This window comes from Hippoglossus stenolepis, chromosome 7 (assembly GCF_022539355.2).
Source record: "Hippoglossus stenolepis isolate QCI-W04-F060 chromosome 7, HSTE1.2, whole genome shotgun sequence".
NCBI lineage: Eukaryota > Metazoa > Chordata > Actinopteri > Pleuronectiformes > Pleuronectidae > Hippoglossus > Hippoglossus stenolepis.
In genome coordinates, this window is record NC_061489.1 from 601,338 (window position 1) to 624,312 (window position 22,975).

Consider the following 22,975-nt stretch of genomic DNA (forward strand, 5'->3'; position numbering starts at 1 on the left):
ATACAAAACCAGGCACACATGAAATAACATAACAGAAACAAAGAGAAACTAAAGGATATGTACTGCCAGTGGTTATATATTAGGCGGATATAATGTATTCACACAATCATATATGTATAATTACATATATATATATTAGGGCTGTCAAAACGCATGCGCAGACTGACCCGCTCCATGTACCCATACTTGCCCCACTCACTCGCTCAGAGCGACACACGCAGTGAGTTTAGAGCTCGTTCACGTTAAGCAGCCGGTCAGTGACTTTATAGAAGAACAGTGAAATAGAGTTTCTCTGGTCACAGCTGCTCAGTGATCAGCGCCGCTGCATCATGATCAGAGCAGAAGCTGCAGTTGGTTTGTGCCGAGCTTCAGTTTCTGTGTCCTCCTCCACTCTGCTCTCACTCTAACTAATAACTAATAAACACTCCTCACTAGTTACCAGGACCTGATCAGTACATGAAGTAACTTAGTGTTTGTTTGATTCGCTCCAGAGTTTATGAGGCTGCATTTAAACATCATGAAAATGACTCGTCAACATGTTGTGCTCAGTGCAACACGAGACGTGACGCTCACAGTCAGGACTCAGTGTTAAAGTGAGAGGAGCGACACACAGACATGATCCGACACCATCGATTCATAACTTAAATGGAACTTACTTATAGCACTTTGTAGTTTGGCTTTGTAGTTTGGCTTTCTTTAAGAAATTGTAATTTCTTGATTCTTGTTCTTCTGGGTTTGTACCCTCATGGTTGAATGCACTTATTGTAAGTCGCTTTGGATAAAAGCGTCCGCAAAACGAAATGTAATGTAATAACTAAACACATGACCGTACGTTTGTCACCTTAATCATCACAATAAAAAATGAAAAACTACGAACGTGAACTAGTTCATTTTCATCTGCATGAACTGAACACTGCTTCTGCAGATGGGCTCGGTTCTGATTTCACATTCACATTTAATTGTGTAAAGGTTTGTTTGATTTAATAAAGACAAGAAAATAGTTTTAGTCAACCATCTTTAAAAAAAGGCTAAGATGCCCCGATTGTTTAGGATAAAGGTTATCTCTGAGTTTGAAAGTTCTAAATAACATAATCCTATGTTTGCTCAGAGGCATAGCAAAGAGACAGCCAAATATAATTATGTGTGGTATGCTTTAGGTATGTTTTTTTATGTCTTGGTTCATGACGAGTGTAATAATCAAGTGTAGTGGTAATGTTAGGCCTGCAGATGGCAGGGATTCTCATGTAAGAATTGGGTCACCGTAAAATATAAGACGAAGAAGACGGAATCCGGAAAATATGACAAGATGGCGGAATGTGAAAACAACCACGACAACAGACAGCCGTCAAATTTAGATACCGAGCGTCCTAATTTATCCGAGCTGCTAGATCGTGGGTGGAAGATATTCGAAGAGGTGGACAGTACCAACGTTCCCATGGGCTCTAGCAGCATCCAGGTGGGAGTGAAACGCGGCATCGGTATGTTAGAAGAAGCGTCCAGCATGGTGGCTCAGCTCGACCTGTTCAGTCGTAACGAGGAGCTGGAGGAGGTCGCCACAGCGGAACTGAAGTATCTACTGTTGCCCGCTCTCCTAGGAGCTCTTACCATGAAGCAGACCAACAGAGACAAACGACTTCAAATAGTCCAGACAGCCCGGGCTTACTTCATGGACTTCCTAAGGAGATGTAAAGAGTATAACATATCACACTTTAAAATACCAACGTCGGCGGATAAAGACCCTAGTTGTGTCGACGCTCCAGAAGATGGATCTACTGCGGCCAAGGTGAGGAGTTGTAAGGTTACACAGCACACTGGACCCAGGAAACACATTTTGCCATTGCTTACCTCAAAAAAGTACAACCTGGCTATAGTTTTCTGTAAACTAATTTAATCTCCAATATGATTTTGCATCTTGAGTTTAACACCGTAATGTGTCCGATTGCAAACCATACTATTTGAAAGTATAACATAATCTCTTAATAAATACATCAATTTAATAAGATTTTGCAAATTTAAGTTATTGATATATGAATATACTGCACTGTATTTTTTAAAGAAAACATATTTGATTATACAGATATTTCATTACTTCACAAAATAATAAAATGGAAAGCCAGGACTACAGTAATAAGCATTAATTTTTAAAATACCTTTTATAATAGCAATACCTTTTATAATAGCAGCCATGTTATCCGTCAGAAACATAATCAACTAGAATAGTAATCAGGGAGCTTATACCTCCGCTTAGGCCCAATAGTCCCATGAGTTCAATCAAGCATCACCAAATTACATGCACTCAGATATCAGTTCCCTAAATATGACAGATTTTTTTCATTAAGAGCACAGCATTACTGTGTGTGTGTGTGTGTGTGTGTGTGTGTCACACATTTTCAATCTGTTTAAATACTTGTCTCACAAACTCTCCAGCGAATCAAAGAAATTAAACGTCAGTGTGTTCAGATTCTAATAACCTGTGATGAGTGTTGGTATTTATTGTTAAAGTGTAAAGTGAGCGCAGGTCAGCAGGAGTGGTACAAACCAACCAGTCCTTCTTCTCTGTGGCCTCATTTATAAAACAGTGAGAAGGATTCATACTTAAAGTGTACGTGTGCACGAAGGCCTAAAATGGCGCACGCAAAGAAACATTCATATTTATAAAACCGTGTGCACACACACTTGAAGACAATGTTCCCTTTAGATCACACTCCATCTCGAAACATGTGTACGTGTATATTCCGCCCTCTAAGCGCCCACACTCAACTATAAACGGTCAATGCAAAGTACCTCATGAATATACGATTGTCCTACTGACCAATGGGTTTCTATGGTGAATCATGGCATCAAGCAATGAAAAGAACAACAATTTTCTGACACCGACATCGAGGTGTTTGTTAGCGAGGTGGAGGTGAAGAAAGAAAGTCTGTCGGTAACAGCAGTGATGTCTTGGATAAAATAAAATGTAGTGAATGGTAACATGTTGCTGCTGCTGTTAATACAGTGAGTGAGAATGAATACGACAGAGAGGGCCGTGCCTGAAATGAAAAAGATTTTAAAATAATTGTTTCTCATCATCAGATCGACTTGTTTCATCTTCTGAACGTATGTGGGTTCACAAACATCATTAGAAAAGTAACAATACACTTCACATCTGTCCTATACAAATCCCACAAGAAAACTACATCTCCCATAATGCCGCGGGTCGCCAGCACGAATCACCAGGTGCAAGTCTTAAAGGGTGACGACACAATACACAGGAAGCTCATTCCAGTCACTCAAGCATGACGTTTCTGACTTAGAGGAACCATAACAAAACGCGCGAGTGTTTTTTTTCCAGAGTTTTGGGGTTGGTAGACATGCCAGATACCCACATTAACCTGTAGAAGCACTAACAAAGTGGAATTTGCATGATATGTCCCCTTTAACAAGCGGGAGCACTTCAAAGGAACACAGCCGAAAACAAAGCAGCGCTAACTTTTGAAATAACTCTAACACTCCTTACAGTACAGACTTGCGCTTTACACATTACAGCTGTCTTACTTGCTTTCTTCAGAAAGTATTCACAGTAACATGCATTAAACGTTGCAATGACACTTAGAAGCAGAACACTCCATAAACATACCTGTCTCCTTCAGCTCCAAATGCAGACAGCGAGACAGGTCCCTGAGTGGCACGTACCACAGCGTGACAGGGGGGTTCACAGACCAGAATACTCATATACGACATATTCCCATGAAAATAAAGGGTACATAAAACATTACCCCTTTTGTTAGTACTGAAAACAACAGAACAACAATGTTAGGACTGATTTAGCCTAAACATTGGCTATAAAATAAAAATATTAAAGTACTCTCAGTGGGATGTTCATTGTCTGCAAATGGAACATCCCACTGAGACAATACTCATTGCGGGGGCAACGGCATAACTGGAATACAAAAAACCACCATTACATACACATGGGTCAGAGATGGCATACAAGTGTGCACATTCTCCTGTCAAGTTTGTTTGTACATATATCCCAACATTTGTATGCACAAAATTTGATCTGAAAGATATGCATGCATATATATATAGTAATATAGTTGTATATTCAGTGGCGACTCTATTAGGTACAACTGTACAATCGAATGAAACATGGTGCCATAACATCTATTATTATAGAACTTATAAAAAGGTTTTGTTGAAAGTTGGTCTGAGATGTTTTAATTCAATTAGTCTAACTGAAACCTTCATAATGGCTGTTTGTCCATCCAACAGTCTAAACCTCAAAATACATTAAAATAATTAAAAGTGAAGCCAGTCAATGTTCACATTAGTGTTGATCAAACCATGAAATATTTACCTGAGAAATGACAATCAGTTAAACAGTTTCCAAGTACTTTTCTGTCAATCTAATAATTTCAGCTGTAAATTGTTGGATGGTAAAATGTATAACAAAGCAGATTTTATAAGCCATTCATATGTTTTGTATGTAAAGGGAAGTACAAGTACTTCAAATTTGTACAGTTCAAATGCAGTACTTGAGTAAATGTACTTTCCACCATATATGGTAATTATTTAGGCCCTAAACAGGATTCAAGGGGCTAGAACCTTATTGTTTTGGCCGTGGTTTATTATTATTATTTGGTGTCTGCCGCTTCGGCTCAAATTCCAGTGAGCTGGAATGATCTACAAACACAAAACTCTGTACAATAATTTGAAATTATGGATAAGCTTTGCAAATGAATTTTTTGACAGGCCATGCCTCACACTGCAAGTCCCGTTGACTTGAAATTTGAAACGTGAGTCCAGCTCAATGTGCTCTACAAAAAAGCCAATGATGGATTTTTTGCTAATTTTCAGAAATTGAAAAACAATAATGTGATAACTACTTTTGGGTTTCTATCAACACCAAATTTGGTATACAGAATTGTCAGACTGAGATGCACATTTCTATTAAAAATAAGCAGGATTGGTAAAAAACATGGCCGCTTATATTTAAAAACTTTTGCCATGGAAATTGTCCATAAATCATCAACAATTCGTCTAATAATTTTAAAACTTGGTAGATATATCATATTGTTTTGGAGAATAGCATTAGTCAAAGCATTTAGATTTTTGCCCATAAGGGGCGCCAGAAATACCAGAAATGTGTACCACACAAACGGCTGGACAGAATTTCACCAAACTTTGGTACCAATGCTCTGGGGTCATGTATCAACCAAAATCTAAAGTGCCATATAGATTGGTTGAAGTGAACGTGGCCTATCAAATATTGCATATAACTCATGATGCCTTTGACATATTCTTATCAAACTGACTAAAAAGATGTAAACCTGTCACCTGAACATGCTCACCGACTTTTGTACAAATCTGACGAATCAAATCCTAGATTTGTTGTTGAAATTGTACCAGCATTCATTTTATTTAGAGTTCATATATTTTGCACTCCTACATTATGTAAATGGCATAGGTTAATCTGTTTGCTGTAAAACCTTTACAGCAACTGCTCGATACAAGAGTGATGGAACACTGCCTGCTGAACGATGGAAAGGTCTGAGGTTGCACTGTGAAGCACAGATGGTGTCTGACTCTGTGCAACAGGTTCATCGGTCCCGCCATCACTCGCAGTATCTACCAGAACCTTGGCACATAATATTCCACATTAGAATACATACCATGTGTATTAGCTACAAAGTCACCAAGCTATGCAATGCACTTCAAGATGCATAAAATGGGAGGTTTTACAAAATACGTTGCTAATGCCAACATTAGCCTTACAAGCTAGCTGCTACCAAGTTGCTTGTGTTTCCCCTCTCATCCAAGAAGCTTCTTCAGGTCTGACTGACTAATGAGAGGTTTTAGGAATTTAATCTCTGTGGTTCTGTACCTGTGTTAAGAGTTATGTTGAACAGGTGGGTCATCATGTGGTGTTGGTAAAAAATTAATTCAGAGACTCCCACAACGTAAGAAATCACAATGTTGTTCTGTTTGTTGTTTTCTTCTTTCAGTTTTGTTTCTTTTGGAGGTTTTGATGATAGCCCAGTTTGGGTAGCCACAGGTTTTAAATGCTTTCCTGATGTGTTGTTGTTCCTTCACAATGCCCTCTGTCCTTGTGGGTATATTTTGTGCTTGGTGATATTAAAGGGGACATAGCATGCAAATTCCACTTTGTTAGTGCTTCTACACGTTAATGTGGGTATCTGGCATGTCTACCAACCCAAAAACTCTGGGAAAAAAACACTTGCGCGTTTTGTTATGGTTCCTCTAAGTCAGAAACGTCATGCTTGAGTGACTCGATTGAGCTTCCTGGGTTTTGTGTCGTAACAAGGCACTGGAAGTCTCCCTACATGGCCTTGGCCCCCCCGTCCCCCGTCCCCGTCCCCCCACACTCGTTACGCCGGGTTTACACCGGAGGCAGCGAGGCAGCGAGGCTGCGAGGCAGCGCAGCGCCGTTCCCAAGCACACACGGGACTCGCATTTCTCCGCGCTGGTCAGCCCGCGATTCACTCACATGTGGCATTTGTCTGGATCGTTGGGACTGGGAGGCTGCAGCAGCTGCTCGGGCGTGACCGCTCGCTCTCCCATGCGTGAGCTGGAATTTGTGTCAGCGCCACACAGCCAGCAGTGTGGAAGACTTCCGCAGTGTTCAGCACTACTGTAACACTGGCGCGCACACACACACACACACACACACACACACACACACACACACACACACACAGAGCCCCCACTCTTTACGCCAGGTTTACACCGGACGTGGAAGCGCCGCTGCGAGGCAGCGCAGCGCCGTTCTCAAGCGCGTAGCCGCCTGACTGTTCACACGGGACGTGCATTTCTCCGCGCTGGTCAGCCCCATAGACTGTATATATAAGGTCAGCCCGCGATTCTGCTTTCTCCGCTTGTTGTTGTACCCGTTGAATGTCGGGGTTCGGGGGTAAATGATGGTCTTCATAGGCCCCCCCACCCCTCTCTTTTTCTCTGTCTGTCTGCTTGTGTGCTTGTAGTGGATGGGCAGAGGGGGACATTTAATTATGTGATTGGGAAAATTAAAACTCCAGGACATTAAAACTCTAGCATTTAAAGGAACAGGCACTCAAAACAGGTCACTCTGTGGAGGGCTGTTTTATACAGGGTAAAAAGGGTGCTGTTTTAAATGATCCTTGTGGTATTTTGACCAAAGTATGTTACAGACATTTCATTAAGACCCCAAGGAACCATATCAACTTGTGGTAAAATGGGCATGCTATGTCCCCTTTAAGTTCTGATGACCCCCAGCTTGTCTTCCAGTGAGTGATGTAAGTCAAAGAATAAGTATTGATCTGTGTTTTGGTTTCCTATACACTTTGATGTTAAGGCGTCTGTCCTTTACAATGTAAACACTGCACAATAAGGGCTGTTTCTTCTGACATCCTTAAGGGTGAACTTAATTCCGCGTTCGCCCGTGACACAAATTGGAAGAAACGTACTCCTGGTAGCGCAGTGGGGGGACTGGGGAGGGGGGAGTGCCACCAGGGAGTCGCGGAACGAAGGTGTGATCTAATTAGCATAGAAATCGCAGCGAAATCGCTTGTGAGAACTTATCTCACTTCACCATTGGATGAAACGAAAAGTCACTTGTGATTGGCTGGTAGATCTGTTGCTATTGGTCACCCTGGGTCATTATAATACACATGTGGGTAAACCCCTCCCACACAATATTAATAATAATTAATACATAGTTATTATTACTAATAATTTATTTATTATTATTAATTATTAAGTTCATACCAAAAGCACTGCAGTTACTGAAGACTATACATTTATTCATGTGATGCTTGATGTTATAGGTTGAGCATATTGTAGAGGGGAAAAAAACATTTACAAGGTATATGTTGAGTCAAAGCTTTATTTACATACAACACAAATATTGTAAAAACGCAACTAACCAGTGAAAAACTAATCAGGTGAAGCTTGAAATGTCTCTTTGCTGCCTCTGGGTCATACGTTCTTGGTGGCACTCTGTCCGAATCTGCTCCAGTGTGTAGACGTCTGTGGTGTGTAGCTGTGAGATTCAGTGTAGCTTCTAGTCTTCTTTGAAGTGTGGCACACAGGTCGGTGAGCTCCTGGCTGTGGAAGGATGGATCCATGTCATCTGTCCCGCTTCAATCAGCTGTAAACACAGCTGTAAACACAATCATTACAATCAGCACAGTTCAATGACAATATACATGTACAAGAATTATCTTATGTATCTTATCTTACACTATTTCTTCTCTGTCGACTCCTGAACTTTTCAATGCTGTTGCAAGAGCTGCAAGGTCCGGTTGGATGTACCGGAAGTTCCTTCATACTGGCTCATAGTACGTCATAGTACAGGCAGCTGGAAAACAACATGAGTAACATGAGTATATTATTAATAAACGGAAATAGCCTCGCTACATCACCGTTGGAAGATCCACAGTAAAAAAAAACACAATTCCGAAACAGTTACTTCCATACAATGGCGTCATTTTCCACACTGCAAATCCCGATTTGCAGAGGGAGTCTCGGCCTAATGTGCAGTGACTGCCTCGTTGTGGGGGGGCTCAGGCTGTGAAAACACAATGATGAAATGGATCAGATAAAGTAAACCTAGAGAATGTATTTTATACAGCACAGCGCGTCTTTTTTAATGTTACCCTTGCTCGGCTTCGTGGCGCTGGCCATTTGCCTCAGAGGTGTGAAGACGACGGACTGTTTCCTATAAAATACAACAGGACAAAAAGTCACGTTTATGAAAAAACTTAATGAGAACAAACTCTTAAATTGAAGCAGTTCGTACATATTTAAACATGCACTAGTTCTGCTCAAGCACTCAATGCTCTCTTCTTCTTTTAGCAACTTTCCAAATTTTCTGTTCCTACATACGGGCTATGTCCGATGTTTATTCATCCGCTATATAGTGAACAACCTCTAGTCATTCTCTATATAGTGCATGGGGATGAATGGGCTTTTCGTATATAGCTATGAAGTGCTCATAAGGGCTTTGGCTTTAGCCACACGCACAGCGTTATGCATCATGCATCATGGGTTTCAGGTCTGTGTCTGCCTGCAATGCATACTGCCTTCCAATCACATCGCTGAGATGCATGTTAGATCTTTAGATGTATTTCCGTGTAGTCATAGTTGCTCATTCTACATAGTAGGGCTACACGATATTAGGAAAACACGTGATATGTGATAACGTTGTTTAATATTGCGATGACATTATGACTTATGACATTGTCCAATCGGCCACAACTTGCTCAAGCGTCATCAGAGCCCCGACCTAAACAGATCTAATACTCTGTATGTAGTGACAGCGCCACCAACTGGCAACAGGAAGTAAGCTGTTTTACAACTTTAATCATTTTACATACAAATTTCACTGTGTGGTCTGAAATTCATGGCGAGTTCGCAAGTGAGTTCGCAAGTGAGTTCGTTAGTTTGCGAGTTCGCGAACTAGTTTGCGAGTTTGTGTTTGTATTATGTGCTTGTGATTGTCTTTTATTATTTTCTGTTTTTTTATTAGTTGCGGGGTGGGGGGGCATTGTTGATATTGTAGTGGATGGGGGATTCAAGCAGCAATGGTATGCTGCTGTCAAGTACAATAATATTGTTAAAACAAGTCTATTATGTGTGTAAAAAATCAATACATTTATGTGGGGAATCAACTTACAAGGAGCGAGTAATGGGTGGGCAATACGACCAAAAGTTGATATCACTGTATTTTTCACTCTTTCATACAAATTCAAAACTCTCTACATTGAGAATATTATATCATGGTATTTAAAACCAAGTCAACTGAGTTTCCTCTCCAGTGGCTGCCTTGTGCCCTTGTCTGGTTCGGACACTCCACTCATCTCTATTAAGCTTAGATGCTACTTTTACGTTTTAATTGATCATCCTTTTACCATGCACCTTGCATAAAGACAGCGGCTGATATGTTTCTCTTTTTACGTTGTTGATTTATGACGGTATTGCAAATTCCATGTTGTACTGCACTATCATACCCATGGTGACTTTGATACTGGTATACTGCCCACCCATAAGATGACTCTCACACACACACACACACACACACACACACACACACACACACACACACACACACACACACACACACACACACACAGAACCAGAGCGGAATGCACACATCAATGCAAATTATCAGCTTTTGTTAAATTCACATGGCTGCTGGCTATGGCGAGAGCACTACCAGCTCTCCTGCTGTTCCAACGAAATCACCACAATAATTACTTATAAATGTATGGAATTTTATCATGGTGTAGCATGAAAGTGTTTCATACCTTTACAGGACCAATGGGGGGGAGGGAGAGAGAGAGAGAGAGAGAGAGAGAGAGAGAGAGAGAGAGAGAGAGAGAGAGAGAGAGAGAGAGAGAGAGAGAGAGAGAGAGAGAGAGAGAGAGAGAGAGAGAGAGAGAGAGAGAGAGAGAGAGAGAGACGCAGCACCCTCACTTATACACTTCTGTTTAAGAGTCACTTGGAGCATAGATTGAGAAGGAATAATTTGATAGTCTGAACATTAAAATGTGCTTCTTGTTCCAGTCTGTCCCCTGCCCATCAGACCTGGTTGCCATGGCAGCACAGAGACAAACTAAGATCGAGCGGTACCGTCAGAAGAAGGAGCTGGAAACCAGACTGTCGCATGTACGAAGAGCCATCGATAGCGGACTGGACGACGATGAAGTCAACAGAGATTTTTACCTTCTGAACGTCCAGAGATGGGTGACTGTGTGTCTGGAGGAAATCGAGAGTATTGATCAGGAGGTGGAGATACTCAACAAGATGGATGTTCTAAAGCACAGTGCTGCCAAGAAACCAACTCAGCCGGTCAGGCCTCCCATGAAACCATTCATCCTCACGAAGAATGCTTTACAGGTGATTCTGTGTGTAGATCTGAGTTGATACTATGGCAGCTATGTATAGTCATTCACTGACAGAACTTGCAAGAAGGGCTTGCTGCTGGTTGCAGAAGTTATACATATATATGTTATATGTACAGCAGAGCTGGACCAAAAAATAGATGGAATCATGTTTATTGGCTAATACCAGTTTCTTGCTGAAGAAATGTTCAGACCCCTTACCTTTTTGTACATTAAATGATTATATTTGTAATTTTCTCCACTTATCTAACCATTTTTAGCAGTTTTTCATGCCCAAAAGTCTGCAGAGACTTAATTCAGTACTTTATATAAGCCAATTTGGCAATAGCTTAATCTTTAATCTTGCTGAGCTAAATCTGTTCAAGCTTTTTCCACCTGGATTTGAGCAGTTTATCCAATTCTTTCTGAATGATCTCTCCCTCTCAGGCTTTGTCAAATTTAGTGGGAATTGCCTTTTGAAGTAATTTTTTCAGTTCTCTCCACAGACGGGGTTAAAGTCTGGGCTTTGTCTCGACATCTTGGACAGAGACATGTCCTGAAACCACTGCACCAGTTTCTGGGACTGCTCTCTAAAGTCATCCATCCCCCAATTCTGACCAGGGTCTCTGAGACCTTAGACTTTCAGTGTTGAGATCCGATCACTCAGACCACATTTGAAGGTGGTCTGGAAACATATGACCATATTATTTTCACTGTGTAAACACATGCTTCCTGCGCCTCAAATGAAGGATCGCCTACTCCGCTAATGTAATCTGACCTGCTAGTTTCACAATGAATCAAACATATTTTTACGCTCAGTGACCATAAGCATATTTGTTTATGGCCACTGCTGCAACATCATGATTTAGATTTATTTATTTTTATACCAACATTTTTATTGGACACATCTGTATATTCAGACTAGGTTAAAACATAATTTGGTATTTGTGAACACAAATGACGTACATGATTATTGGCATGTAGAGCGGGGAAGTGAAATACGATCAGAAGTGGTCACAAGAGACGCATACAGGATAGATTTTGTTTTTAATGCCAGACATAAGCAGTCTAACTTAGAGTACTGGAGATTGGATCGCTGAACAGGGCCTTAAACAGGTCAATTGAATTGTTGGAACAGCAGGACACTTGTGGACAGGGCTGCATTTAAACAGTCCTCTCAGAGATGGAAGGTATCGTATCAGATCAGTGTTACAGGCCGTCATATTTGACAGTGTATTTTTCTCTCGTCCACAGGCTCAGGTTTTCGGGCCTGGCTACCCGAGCCTTCCCACTATGACAGTAGATGACTGGTATGAACAGCACAGGAAACGTGGAGTACTGCCTGATCAGGCAATATCCAAGAGGGATGACGTGGATGACGATGCTAATGCGGAGAGGGAAGAAGAAGAAAAAGAGAAAAAAGCTGAACAGGATGATGAAGAGTCTCTGCTGAAAGCCAGAAACTGGGATGAGTGGAGAGAGACTCATCGCAGAGGTTATGGAAATCGCCACAACATGGGCTAACTGTTCCCAGCATAGTGTGTGTCCATCATTGTTCCACCCGCTCTTAATAAAAATCTACAGTGTGGATGTACTGAATGGAGCCCAGTCATGATGCCTGTGTATTCCCCTCACAATGTAACTGGAGAATAAAGAATGATCACACCGTCAAAACACCACCATCTTTTCTTTGACATTGTAACACAAGTTCTTAGGCCTTATACCGTAATTTGTTATTATTTCAATTGTTTCAACAAAGTTGGCTTCTTCTCTGAACAAACACAAGTCCAGGTAACTTAAGTTACCATCGGTAATTTATTGCAAAGAGAGTATCATGTTACATTTTGTTCTTTAGTCGGGGAATGCTGTAGAATTACTGTGTACATCATCCTTGAGTTAAACTGAAATACCCTTTTACTTAGATTGACTAAATGTCCGGTCTTAATATCAGACCATCAAACAACATTAAATTATCTAGATATAGTGGCCACTTATTTGCATATTCTTCCAAGCATGCATTGTATTAAGATTAAAATGTTTCAATAATCCTTTTTTCTGATGAAGAAATTCCATGATGTTTTGTTGTCTTTTAGTTTCTCAGATGGTCTTTCTGTCCTCAGGTCTACCCCATATCACGGGTGTCCACTGCATTTGATTCATAGCAAATCTGTAAGTAATCATAATCATCTAAAAAAAAAAAAAATAGTTTTGCTTGTTTAAAGTAATGAACAGAGGCTGTTAACAATCATTTTCAATATCAATATATCTAACATTTGTTAGTTTTTGTTATTGTATGTGTTAATATTACACATACATTAATGTAAAAGCGGGATTTTATTGTCTTATAATGTGTTGTGTGCAAGAATCTTGATTTGTAAAGTAACTAGCAACTATAGCTAGATAGAAAATAAAAGTGGAGTAAAAGGTACAATATTGGCCTCTGAGATCTAATGGAGTAAATTAATAAAGTAATGTGAAATTGCAACTAAATTACAAGTAATGTAATCCCTCAAATTTGTATAAAGGAAATAAGTAAATGTACTAAGTTATATTCCATCATTGTTTACCCCACATCAGTACCAATAAACAACAATAATAATAAAATGCTAAATTATTGGTCTAAATGATTAAATTTCAGTTCTAGTCTCTTAGTCTATATATAATATCATGTACAAATTAATGTCTGAAAACGGCTTATATTCGGCTATAAAGCAGAAGTTAGGACATTACACTAAGTAAACACATTCAATTTCTAGAAACATCTTATAAAAGCTCTTTTCTTTGAATTGAAAGTAATAATATGAACACTTTTACTAATGTTGACATGAGAGAAAGCTTGGATTGAATATTAAATGGCTGAAAAGTATTTTATATTTGTGCATCCGGGTCCACATGCGAGCTGAAAAAAAATCGTAACAGGAAGTCCCATCACACCATGCTCCGGAAGCTTGAGTAATGGCCCTCTGAGAACTGCAGTTGCTAGCTAACCGTGCGGAGCAGTCCTTGACGAGGCCAATAGTTCTCTGTGTGCAACAATAGGTAGAGTACCAGTGAGTTGTGTCAGTCCTCTGAGACCAGCCGTAATTAATAAGCATGGCTATGCTAATTTAGCTAGTGCTAGCTGAAATTGAACTTCGGACAACGGGTAAGTAATTGACATCTCTATCGGAGCCGTGTGTGCTGTAGTTTCAAGGTTTTAATATCCCTCGAGAGAGGTGTCAGAAAGCAACAGTCTTATCACTGTATACATCCTCCCTCTGGGGCTGTATACAACTCAGTACTCGCCATATTGTCCTCATGGCTACCTCAGAGCTAACTCTAGCCACACTCTGAGAAGGTACCTAATTTACGACATTTGCTCATCATGTACGGCAAAAATGGTCCAACCAACCACTGCCCCTCTATTGGTGGAATTACGGTACATGTGCTGTGTGCTGGTGAAGGTTGACGTGATGTATAAAATGTGATCATTGATAACACGAGGCCTCAGAATTTGGGTGCAGTAAAGGTTTCATTGAGCCTACATTGGTGTGGAAGATCCACAGACCTCGCATGGGCACCTGGCTGTTTTAAAAGGAAATGAAGAAAGGAAACCATTGATAGAAAATTTGTAAATTATATTCCAAAAAACATTCTGCACCCTAAAATGGTAGTGGTTGCAGGCTTCTAGGCAGCCATAAATGTCATACAAGGACAAATGAGTTAAAAAGTGACAATAACTTGAGAAAATTCTGCTCTTGAGTCTCTGTGAATGAAATTACCTAGTGGTAGCTGTTCTCAGAGCGACACTAACTGCATTTTTGTAATGTTAAAGACAGGAATAAATAACCATATGTTATTAAAGTGAACTACTTGACAAGCACAGAAATACCTTGACTGTGAACAGCTGAGGTGTTATAATGCAAGTCTACCTAGAGCAGGAGTGGTCAATTATATTTTCCTGAGGGGCCACATGAGAAACACAAATTGTTGCCAGGGGCCAATAAAATTGTCACACGGTACCTATAATTTACCACTAGATTGATGAATGATGCCAACCCTTATTTGCGGGCGGCTCAGGGGTTAGACCGGTCGTCCTCTAACCAGAAGATTGGCGATTCGACCCCAGTCTTCTCCATTCCGAATGCCGAAGTGTCCTTGGGCAAGATAATGAACCCCAAATTGCCCCTTCTCATAGAGAAAAGTGCTGCACATAGATGCACTGTATGAATGGGTGAATTTGTTTTTCAACAGTACTTCTATCTTCATCACCCAAAGAAAGTCAGGTGACTCAACCAAATATTTGTACTTATATTTTCCTATGATTCATTTTAGGGGAAATCTTGGGCAAGTATCCCATGGTCTGTCTACGATGCCTAACTCATTATTATTTTATGGATGTCTTTTGTTTTTACAGTAAGATGTTTGTATTCTATTGGTAAGGTATTCTGTACCAGCACAATAACTATTTATATTAGATTTATCATCCATTGGTTCACTTAAAACATTTTAGCAGATATAAATTCATATTTTTTCTGGTTGCACCACCTGAAAAATGCCAGTTGTGCTACTTGACAACTGAAAAGAAACTTGCTGAATAATTGCATTTTATCTCAAATACAAATGTAATGTCCTCCTAGTACTGCCTGTGAATACACGAAAAACCTTATTCAAGGCAGTACTGGGGGGAAGTGCTGTAGTCAATTCCCAGTTTTCGGGATCATGGCCACAGTGTGTCCTTTCCTGCGGCCTCATTTATAAGCCTGCGTAGGATTCATAGGAAAAGTGTATGCGCGCACAAAGGCTGAAAATGGCGAATGCACAAAAATATTCAGATTTTAAACACAATTTAAAGTGCGCACATTCTCCAGTCAAGTTTGTTTGACCGCCTTTCTGACGGTCCGTGAATTCACCTCATCGGAAGATATCAGCAGACATTTAGGCTTTAAAAAATAAAAATGACCTAATTTCGAGTGGAATATGAATGTGGGGGCTTCCGGACACTTAGATGACACCACACGAGCAGTATGGAGGCATATTATGTTTTCTTTCTGTTTTTTACGTCTGAAGATAAGCCCCTAAAATGAATTTAAGACATCTTGAGCTTGGATTATGACAAGTCAGAATTAAATTGTAAGTATCTGAAATTGGAATTCTAGTCATTAAACTGCAGACCTCTGTATTACATGTTAAAACAGCATTGCACACATGCTAATGTTTTGGCTACTGCATAGAGTTGGAGACAGAACATAATTGATTTATGTCATCCACAACGTTCATAGTTTTAGTGGTTTCCCATCGCTGCATAATTATAACCAACAATGCTTCAGGATCAGAACAGATGCACAAGGGTCCAGAGTCTGCTTCCTCCTCTCTCCTACTGACCTGCGCTCACTTTACAATTTAAACACCATCACTGATCAGTTATTAGGAAACGTACAGGACTGACGTTTACTTTGTATTTGTTTGATTCACACACGTTTAAAGCTGAGACACAACACGAGATGTAGCGTTACGCGCACAGCCAGGACATCAGGGTTAAAGTGACTGGAACGATACTGATTCATGACCCGACACCATCGATTAATAACTTAATACATGTGATTATCAGTTTGTGTAGAAGAAGGACAGAGATGAGCAAACGCGCGCACACACACACAATCCTGCAGACAGAAGTTCTTCCCGCAGAGTATGACGCAACGCTGTGTTTTAACTTTATTGTTGCAGAAGAAGCGACGACCCGTTTATCCATCACCATAAATATGAATTCAGCAGGTTTTGATATAGATAAATTCTCCTTGTGAGTGATTAGGAAAACAGCAGAGGAGCAGAGTCACTTGTTGACCTGCGTAGAGTAATGTGGCTCAGTCTAGTGGTGGTGATTTGATTAATATCATGATATACAAAAATTATCATGGTGAGATTTTTTCCCCTTTTGCACAGACATATTATGCTTTTTCAATCTTTCCTTGTCCTTTAGTGGGTTGTATACGTTTTTCCGTATGTTATCGGTTTGCATGGTTCAAAATCCTAATCCCTGCACCTCTCTGGAAATTGTGAAAATGCCTCATTGATTTTTCTGATACGTCCACATCTGCTTGACGTCACAGCGCAGATCATCAGCATAATGCAAGGCAAGCAGCTAGTCTGGCACGCCCCAAATTTAGCCATCGGAAGCCGTTCCGAGAGGGGTTCGGTTAGCACAGGGGTAGTTAACCTTTACTATCAAAAGAGCCATTTTGCCCCCTCTTCCCCCCCAAAAAATTTGTCTGGAGCCGCAAAACATTTTTGATAACACAGCTTATAAAGTTTTTATATATATATATAAAAACTATGCACTTGCATTTATGAAATTATAGAACAACAATAAAGAAAACATGACATTTTATTGCTATTTTTACCTGTTAGAACAAAGGAAAACATCCTTCCACTTCTTGAAAGTATATTTGCTCTGCTCAGCAGTTCTGAAATCGCTCTTTTTCGCTCATCTCAAGCTTGGTACTTTTCAAGCTTGGTGAACTTGGTGAACAAGCTTGGTGAACAAGCCTGGTGAAATGTCTTTAATCTAATTTAAGCTAATTTCTCGCCACATATCAAGCATACAGGTAAGCCAGCATCGTTGGCAGTGAAAGCAAATTAATCTTTCCACACAAAAACTCTTTATTTTCGTCCGAGACTTTTCTTTTTTTGGGATTAATCCATGGTTAGCTTACCGAGGTCGGGGGTCGGAAACTCAATATTAGCCGCCTGCAGGGAAAAGCATCGGGCAGTAGACGTAATAGGATGTGACGCATATATTAGTTGACGAAATATTAAAACAAAAAGTGAGAGCAGGTCAGACTGGAGGCGGACACAGAACTTGAAGCTCGGTACAAACCAACTGCAGCTTCTGCTCTGATCAAGAAGCTGCGTGCGCTGATCTCTGAGCAGCTGTGACCACTGTTAAGAAGCAGCCGGTAGCCTCGGGGCCTGCGTGTGTGTGCTGTCTGGGAGCACACACACACACATTCACCCGCTCCTGGTATTTCATGATGGCCTGATACGATGATGATTTAAAAAATGTACATGAACGTGACGTTCACTCACGTTCATCGTGATGTTCACGTTCATCATATGAAAACTGATTTGTTAAGTTCACCGTTCACGAAAAAAATGCGTGACATGGGACCCTGGGTTAGCAGTATCGCCATGTCATGGCGAGGGATTTTTTAGTGTGACGGGAAGCTTTCTCTCAAACACTGAAGAGTTGAGTGTCAGTGCTTAAGATTTATTTTTTCAACTATAACGCCCCAATTTCTTATTGTGTTCACTTCACCGAGGACTGCTTCCTGAATAGCTCGTAGTTCACTGCTGGCTTTCCCAAAGATTTTGTTCTGAGAGATGGTGCAGTTCCAATTTGGGCCAAACTGGACATACTGGAGTTACAGGAGAATCTGGATCACAACCTGTGAGTATGCTTTATTAGCTGTGGATTTGTTAGGCTTGAAACAAACACAGTGGCAGGTACAAAGACCAGAGTTGTTGGTTGCTAAAGTTACTGTGAAGTGTGTTTGCTCACTTTAAATAACTGTCGGGCCACTTTACCATAAAACTGTAAAAACATGTTGATCAATCTCAAGATAATTAGCACTGGTGTGGGGATGCATTTATGACTGTAAATCTGTAAATTTACCTTTTGCATTAGGATTAGCCCAAGCTAATTCAGCTAACAGGATTAGCTAATATTATTGTGAAGTGTTTGTTAACTTCAATCATCTGTAGGGCTACTTTTCAATGAAACTGTGTAAAAGATATGACTAACTATCTCAAATATTGAGCAGTGGTGTGGCGGTGGATTTATGATTGTAAAGTAGATTATATTCAGTATACAGTCACATTTCAAGTAGGCCTCTGCTACTCGTGGTTCCCGCGGCTCCTGAAAAGTCTTAAAGGGGACATAGCATGCAAATTCCACTTTGTTAGTGCTTCTACAGGTTAATGTGGGTATCTGGCATGTCTACCAACCCAAAAACTCTGGAAAAAAAACACTCGCACGTTTTGTTATGGTTCCTCTAAGTCAGAAACGTCATGCTTGAGTGACTCGAATGAGCTTCCTGTGTATTGTGTCGTAACAATACACTGGAAGTCTCCCTACATGGCCTTGGCCCACCCCCCACCTGTGTCTGTGCACATTCCTCCTAAGAATGTTACTGTTCGAGAACAGCGGTTACGCTATATTTCTTCTGACGTGCCGTGTCGGTGTGCTCAGTACTGAGTAACGTAGACGTTACTCGGGGCTGAAACTCCGTTGTGAAACTCCGTACGGTAACTGGGGACGTTACTCCTACATTGGCCGACTGTCCTGCTAAAACTTGAACAAACCTGAGGACGGTGTTACTTACCATTCAGAAACATCCTGTTGTAACCAGCTGTAAATATGTAGCACTGGTCTTCTAAAGCGGTATCCAAACATAAAAACGTGTCTTTCAGCTGTGTTTACCAGAGTGAATGCGCCAGAATGAGACGATGATAGGCCTGGTCGCGTGTCACTCAAAGTGCAGTCAGTCTATCAGAGGAGGGGCCCAAGAGGCAGGCGAAAACAGCCTGTTCTGTCTGCAGCTCCAGAGAGAGGCAGAAGAGAGGACATGGAAATACACATTGCAGCAGTTTTTTCGACTTTAAACCACTGATGTATCATCTTAGAGGTACCACTACCAAGGTGTAAAATATGGGCCCTTTAAGTATTCATGTGGGCAGGGCACGCCACAGTGCCACACAATTCCCAGTCCTGCAAATCAGTGGTCAGCTATGGAACTGCAGTGAGCCCTGTAATGTCCTGACAGAATTGTCTATCCATGTCAATTGTAGTGTGTGTACCATTTAGAAAACGCAGTTTCTTAACACAATCAAACAACTGCAAATTCAAGAAAGAAGTATGAAGCCCAGTGATGTATCATTTATATTCCTTTAGGCTATTCTGTAGTTTTAGAAAAAACACCATTGTTACACTGGAGAAAGATCTGCCTAGCATGTTGCAGGGAGCACGCAGATGCTACAAGTGCTGCTGGCCAGCTTTTATTTACACTAATGCTACCTTGGCACTTCTGGTTGGTAGCCTGCGTTTATCCCTACTGCCCGCTGCTGCAAATCAGAACTCTCTTGTGAGGTGTATGTAAAGGATAAGTGAGCACTTGAATTTTATGCGGCATAATAGTCATGTGATCAAAGTAGGTCTGGGCGATAAAACTATCGATAATTATCGCGATATAACTTTTCCTCGATAGAAATTTAAGACAGGTGGATATAACGTCGATAGAACTCATCCTGTCTATGTTTTGACAGAAAACACAAACAGCCAAAGAGAATAGTAATAGCGCCGCGCCGAACGAATCATTTTGCTGGAATAGAGTTACACCCACATCAAGTAAGGTTGACACACAGCACCGAGTGTAGGTGGAGCAGCAGCACACATGTTATTTTTTGGGCTCATGCATAGAAGAAAACTTTATGTTTTCAGCTACGTTAATAGTTTCAGCAGCTTTCCACCGCTGAATAATTATAACACCGCTGCTTCAGAATCAGGACAGATGCACATTAAAGGTCCGGTCGTCCAGTGTCAGAGTCTCTGTCGGAGTCTGCTTCCTCCTCACTCCCCCTCTGACCTGCGCTCACTTTACACTTTAACAATAAACACCATCACTGATTACAAGTTAGTAGGACACGAACAGGACTGACGTTTACTTTGTGTTGGTTTGATTCGCTCTAGAGTTTGAGACAAGGGTTTAAACCTGTGTGATATCTTGAGAGGTTTGGGATCGGCTTGGGATCGGTGAACAAAGGAAGACGACAAGCGGTGGTTTCTAACTCAAATTATGCATTCAGATTTTTCAGTAAAAGTTTAACTTAAATTCAGCAGACAGTCGCTAAACAAAATATACACAGGCATTCTGTCTCTGTCTGTCTCTGTCCCCCTCTCCCCCTGGGGCAATCAGATCAATCTCTTTCAGCTGGGTAGCAGCCTTGGCCCTGGCTGCCCTGCTGACAATGGGAAATGTTGTCACTTAACCAGATGCCATGATGGGTTGTAGTCTCTGCTGCAACCACTGGGAGGGGATGTATCTCCCCTCCATGACACTCCCTCTCATGACATCACACCTGCTACACAACACGAGATGTAACGTGACGGGCACAGTCAGGACATAATGGTTAAAATGACACGAACGATCCAGAGTCACGGTACGCGATGTGATTTGTCAGTTCGCATGTGAGGAGGGACAGAGACGAGCAGACACACACACACACACACTCGCACACACTCCTGCAGACAGAAGTTCCCCCTGCAGATTACGACGTAATGCAGTGTTTTAACTTCTTTGTTGCAGAATAAGTGATGCCCCGTTTATCCAGGATCATAAATATGAACTTGGCAGGTTTTTAAAAAGATCAGTTCTACGTGTGATGATTAGAAAACATCAGAGGAGCGGAGTCACTCGTTGACTAGCTTAGTAATGCACCTCAGTGCAGTGGCGCTGATTTACAAAAATCTAACTTTATTAATCCACATACCGGGGAAATTCATTTGGTACAGCAGCAGGCATGTCAGAATGAGGTAGACAAGAGAATTAAGAAATATAAAAAGGCAATAGAATAAAAGTTTAAATTAAAATAAAACGTTTGTACATAAGGACATTGTACATAAATGCAAATGTGCCAAAAAGTTATTTTCTGGATGTTTAAATTATATATATATATATATATATATATAGACTGTATATTTGTGATAAGTTTTTGGTCATATCGCCCAGCCCTAGATCAAAGTCAATGAAGCTTTATTGGCAAACATGACCATAATGTTGTACAACGAACAGACTAATTAACAAACAGACTAATGATAATATAATAATAGTAACAATAACAATGATATCTCTCATTGAACAGGATATCAACAACAAAACGAACATACACATGTGTGTGTGTCTGTGTGTGTGTGTGTGTGTGTGTGTGTAGTCAATTTATTTTTAAAACATTTCCTCTAATGTCCTCATATTTTGTGCACTCTGTCATGAAGTGTTACAATTTAACCATCACTCAATGTTATTCTGATATCTTATTAAGCTTATTAATAGGTTTAAATAAATTATCTTCTTTACATTTATTGAGGTCTTAAAAAGCATTAAATTTGACTTTGAAAACCCTATACCTTGCTAGCTACTGCCTTTTTGAAGGCTATCTGGTTTACATCACACACCGAAGAGCTAACATACAAAATATAGTTTTGTCAGTATGACCATGCTGTACATAGTGAAAACTGGTAGAAGCTTGGTTAACCAGACTTGTGTGAAGAACGCTGGTTAAATAAGGCCGGCTGTTTACCTGAATACAAAAGACCAGTTCGCAATGTTAGCCGGGCTGTTGCTAACATGGCTGTGTGTGGCCATTTAAACAGGGCATATACCAGCTTATCTTCCCATCGCTTACGTAACACTTGCAGTGTTTATGTAAAATCTATATATTTTGCGGGTTTGTGTACATGTTGGATTTTTGGTGTAAATTTTTGTTATTGTTTTCGTTGCCTCTGTATTTCACAGGACATCATAGCAACTACAAAGTACATCACATAGCAGCTACAGACATTATGGGATGCCAAGCTGACCCTCCACAAACCGTTGCAGTGGGCACACAGGCTACCACATCTGGAAAGATGGTCTCACGACACATGGCTGTCTTGGGGTACAGTGAGGAACAAGCATGCAAGAAGCAAAGGTACCATGCACACACATTATTTGTATTTGAGATACAGTACTTGGAGATATATATATATATATATATATATATATATATATATATATATACCAAATAATGCATATGACATTTTAATAACAGCTCACACTATGAAAGTGTGCCTGGTTCTACACTTCTCACCAAAGAATGCAGTATTCCCATTCATGGGAATGTTGTGCAGTTAATATACTTTATAATTTATTTTACACAATTTTATGAGTTAGTTACTGTACTTTCTTATAACAAAACACAAAACTGATTAGCAGATAATACATCTACTGAAATAATGAACTTGTGTATACACTTTTTTATTCTTGCTTTTACTGTTTTTTTTTACTATTTCATACAACATGAAAACCAATTCAAATGAATAA

The 22,975-nt window shown here is 40.4% G+C and overlaps 2 protein-coding genes across 7 annotated transcripts in view; both read left to right on the forward strand.

Moving 5' to 3' along the window:
- Positions 1-1,269: 1,269 nt before the first annotated feature.
- igbp1 (immunoglobulin (CD79A) binding protein 1) lies at positions 1,270-12,536 on the forward strand. The gene is made up of 3 exons (XM_035161349.2): positions 1,270-1,783; positions 10,546-10,878; positions 12,117-12,536. Exons 1-3 carry the CDS (start codon positions 1,307-1,309, stop codon positions 12,384-12,386), a joined length of 1,080 nt encoding a protein of 359 aa, XP_035017240.1. The 5' UTR covers positions 1,270-1,306; the 3' UTR covers positions 12,387-12,536.
- A 1,217-nt stretch (positions 12,537-13,753) lies between these two features.
- Positions 13,754-22,975, forward strand: part of abhd18 (abhydrolase domain containing 18) — an 88,011-nt gene continuing 78,789 nt past the window's right edge. For 3 of the 6 annotated variants that reach the window (XM_035161344.1, XM_035161347.1, XM_035161346.1), the window contains exon 1: positions 13,758-14,007. The gene's annotated coding sequence lies outside the window, so the exon portion shown is untranslated. Of the gene's footprint in view, positions 14,008-22,975 lie in introns of all 6 variants that reach the window. The other 3 variants (XM_035161345.2, XM_047340560.1, XM_035161343.1) reach the window with 2 other exon arrangements.

What these genes read in the sequence shown, in the direction of transcription:
- igbp1 (XM_035161349.2), top strand. Translation starts at nt 1,307, where the DNA reads ATGGCGGAATGTGAAAACAACCACGACAACAGACAGCCGTCAAATTTA. An exon ending in ATGGATCTACTGCGGCCAAG is followed by an intron (nt 1,784 to 10,545) that starts GTGAGGAGTTGT and finishes TTCTTGTTCCAG; the next exon opens with TCTGTCCCCTGCCCATCAGA. An exon ending in TCACGAAGAATGCTTTACAG is followed by an intron (nt 10,879 to 12,116) that starts GTGATTCTGTGT and finishes TCTCGTCCACAG; the next exon opens with GCTCAGGTTTTCGGGCCTGG.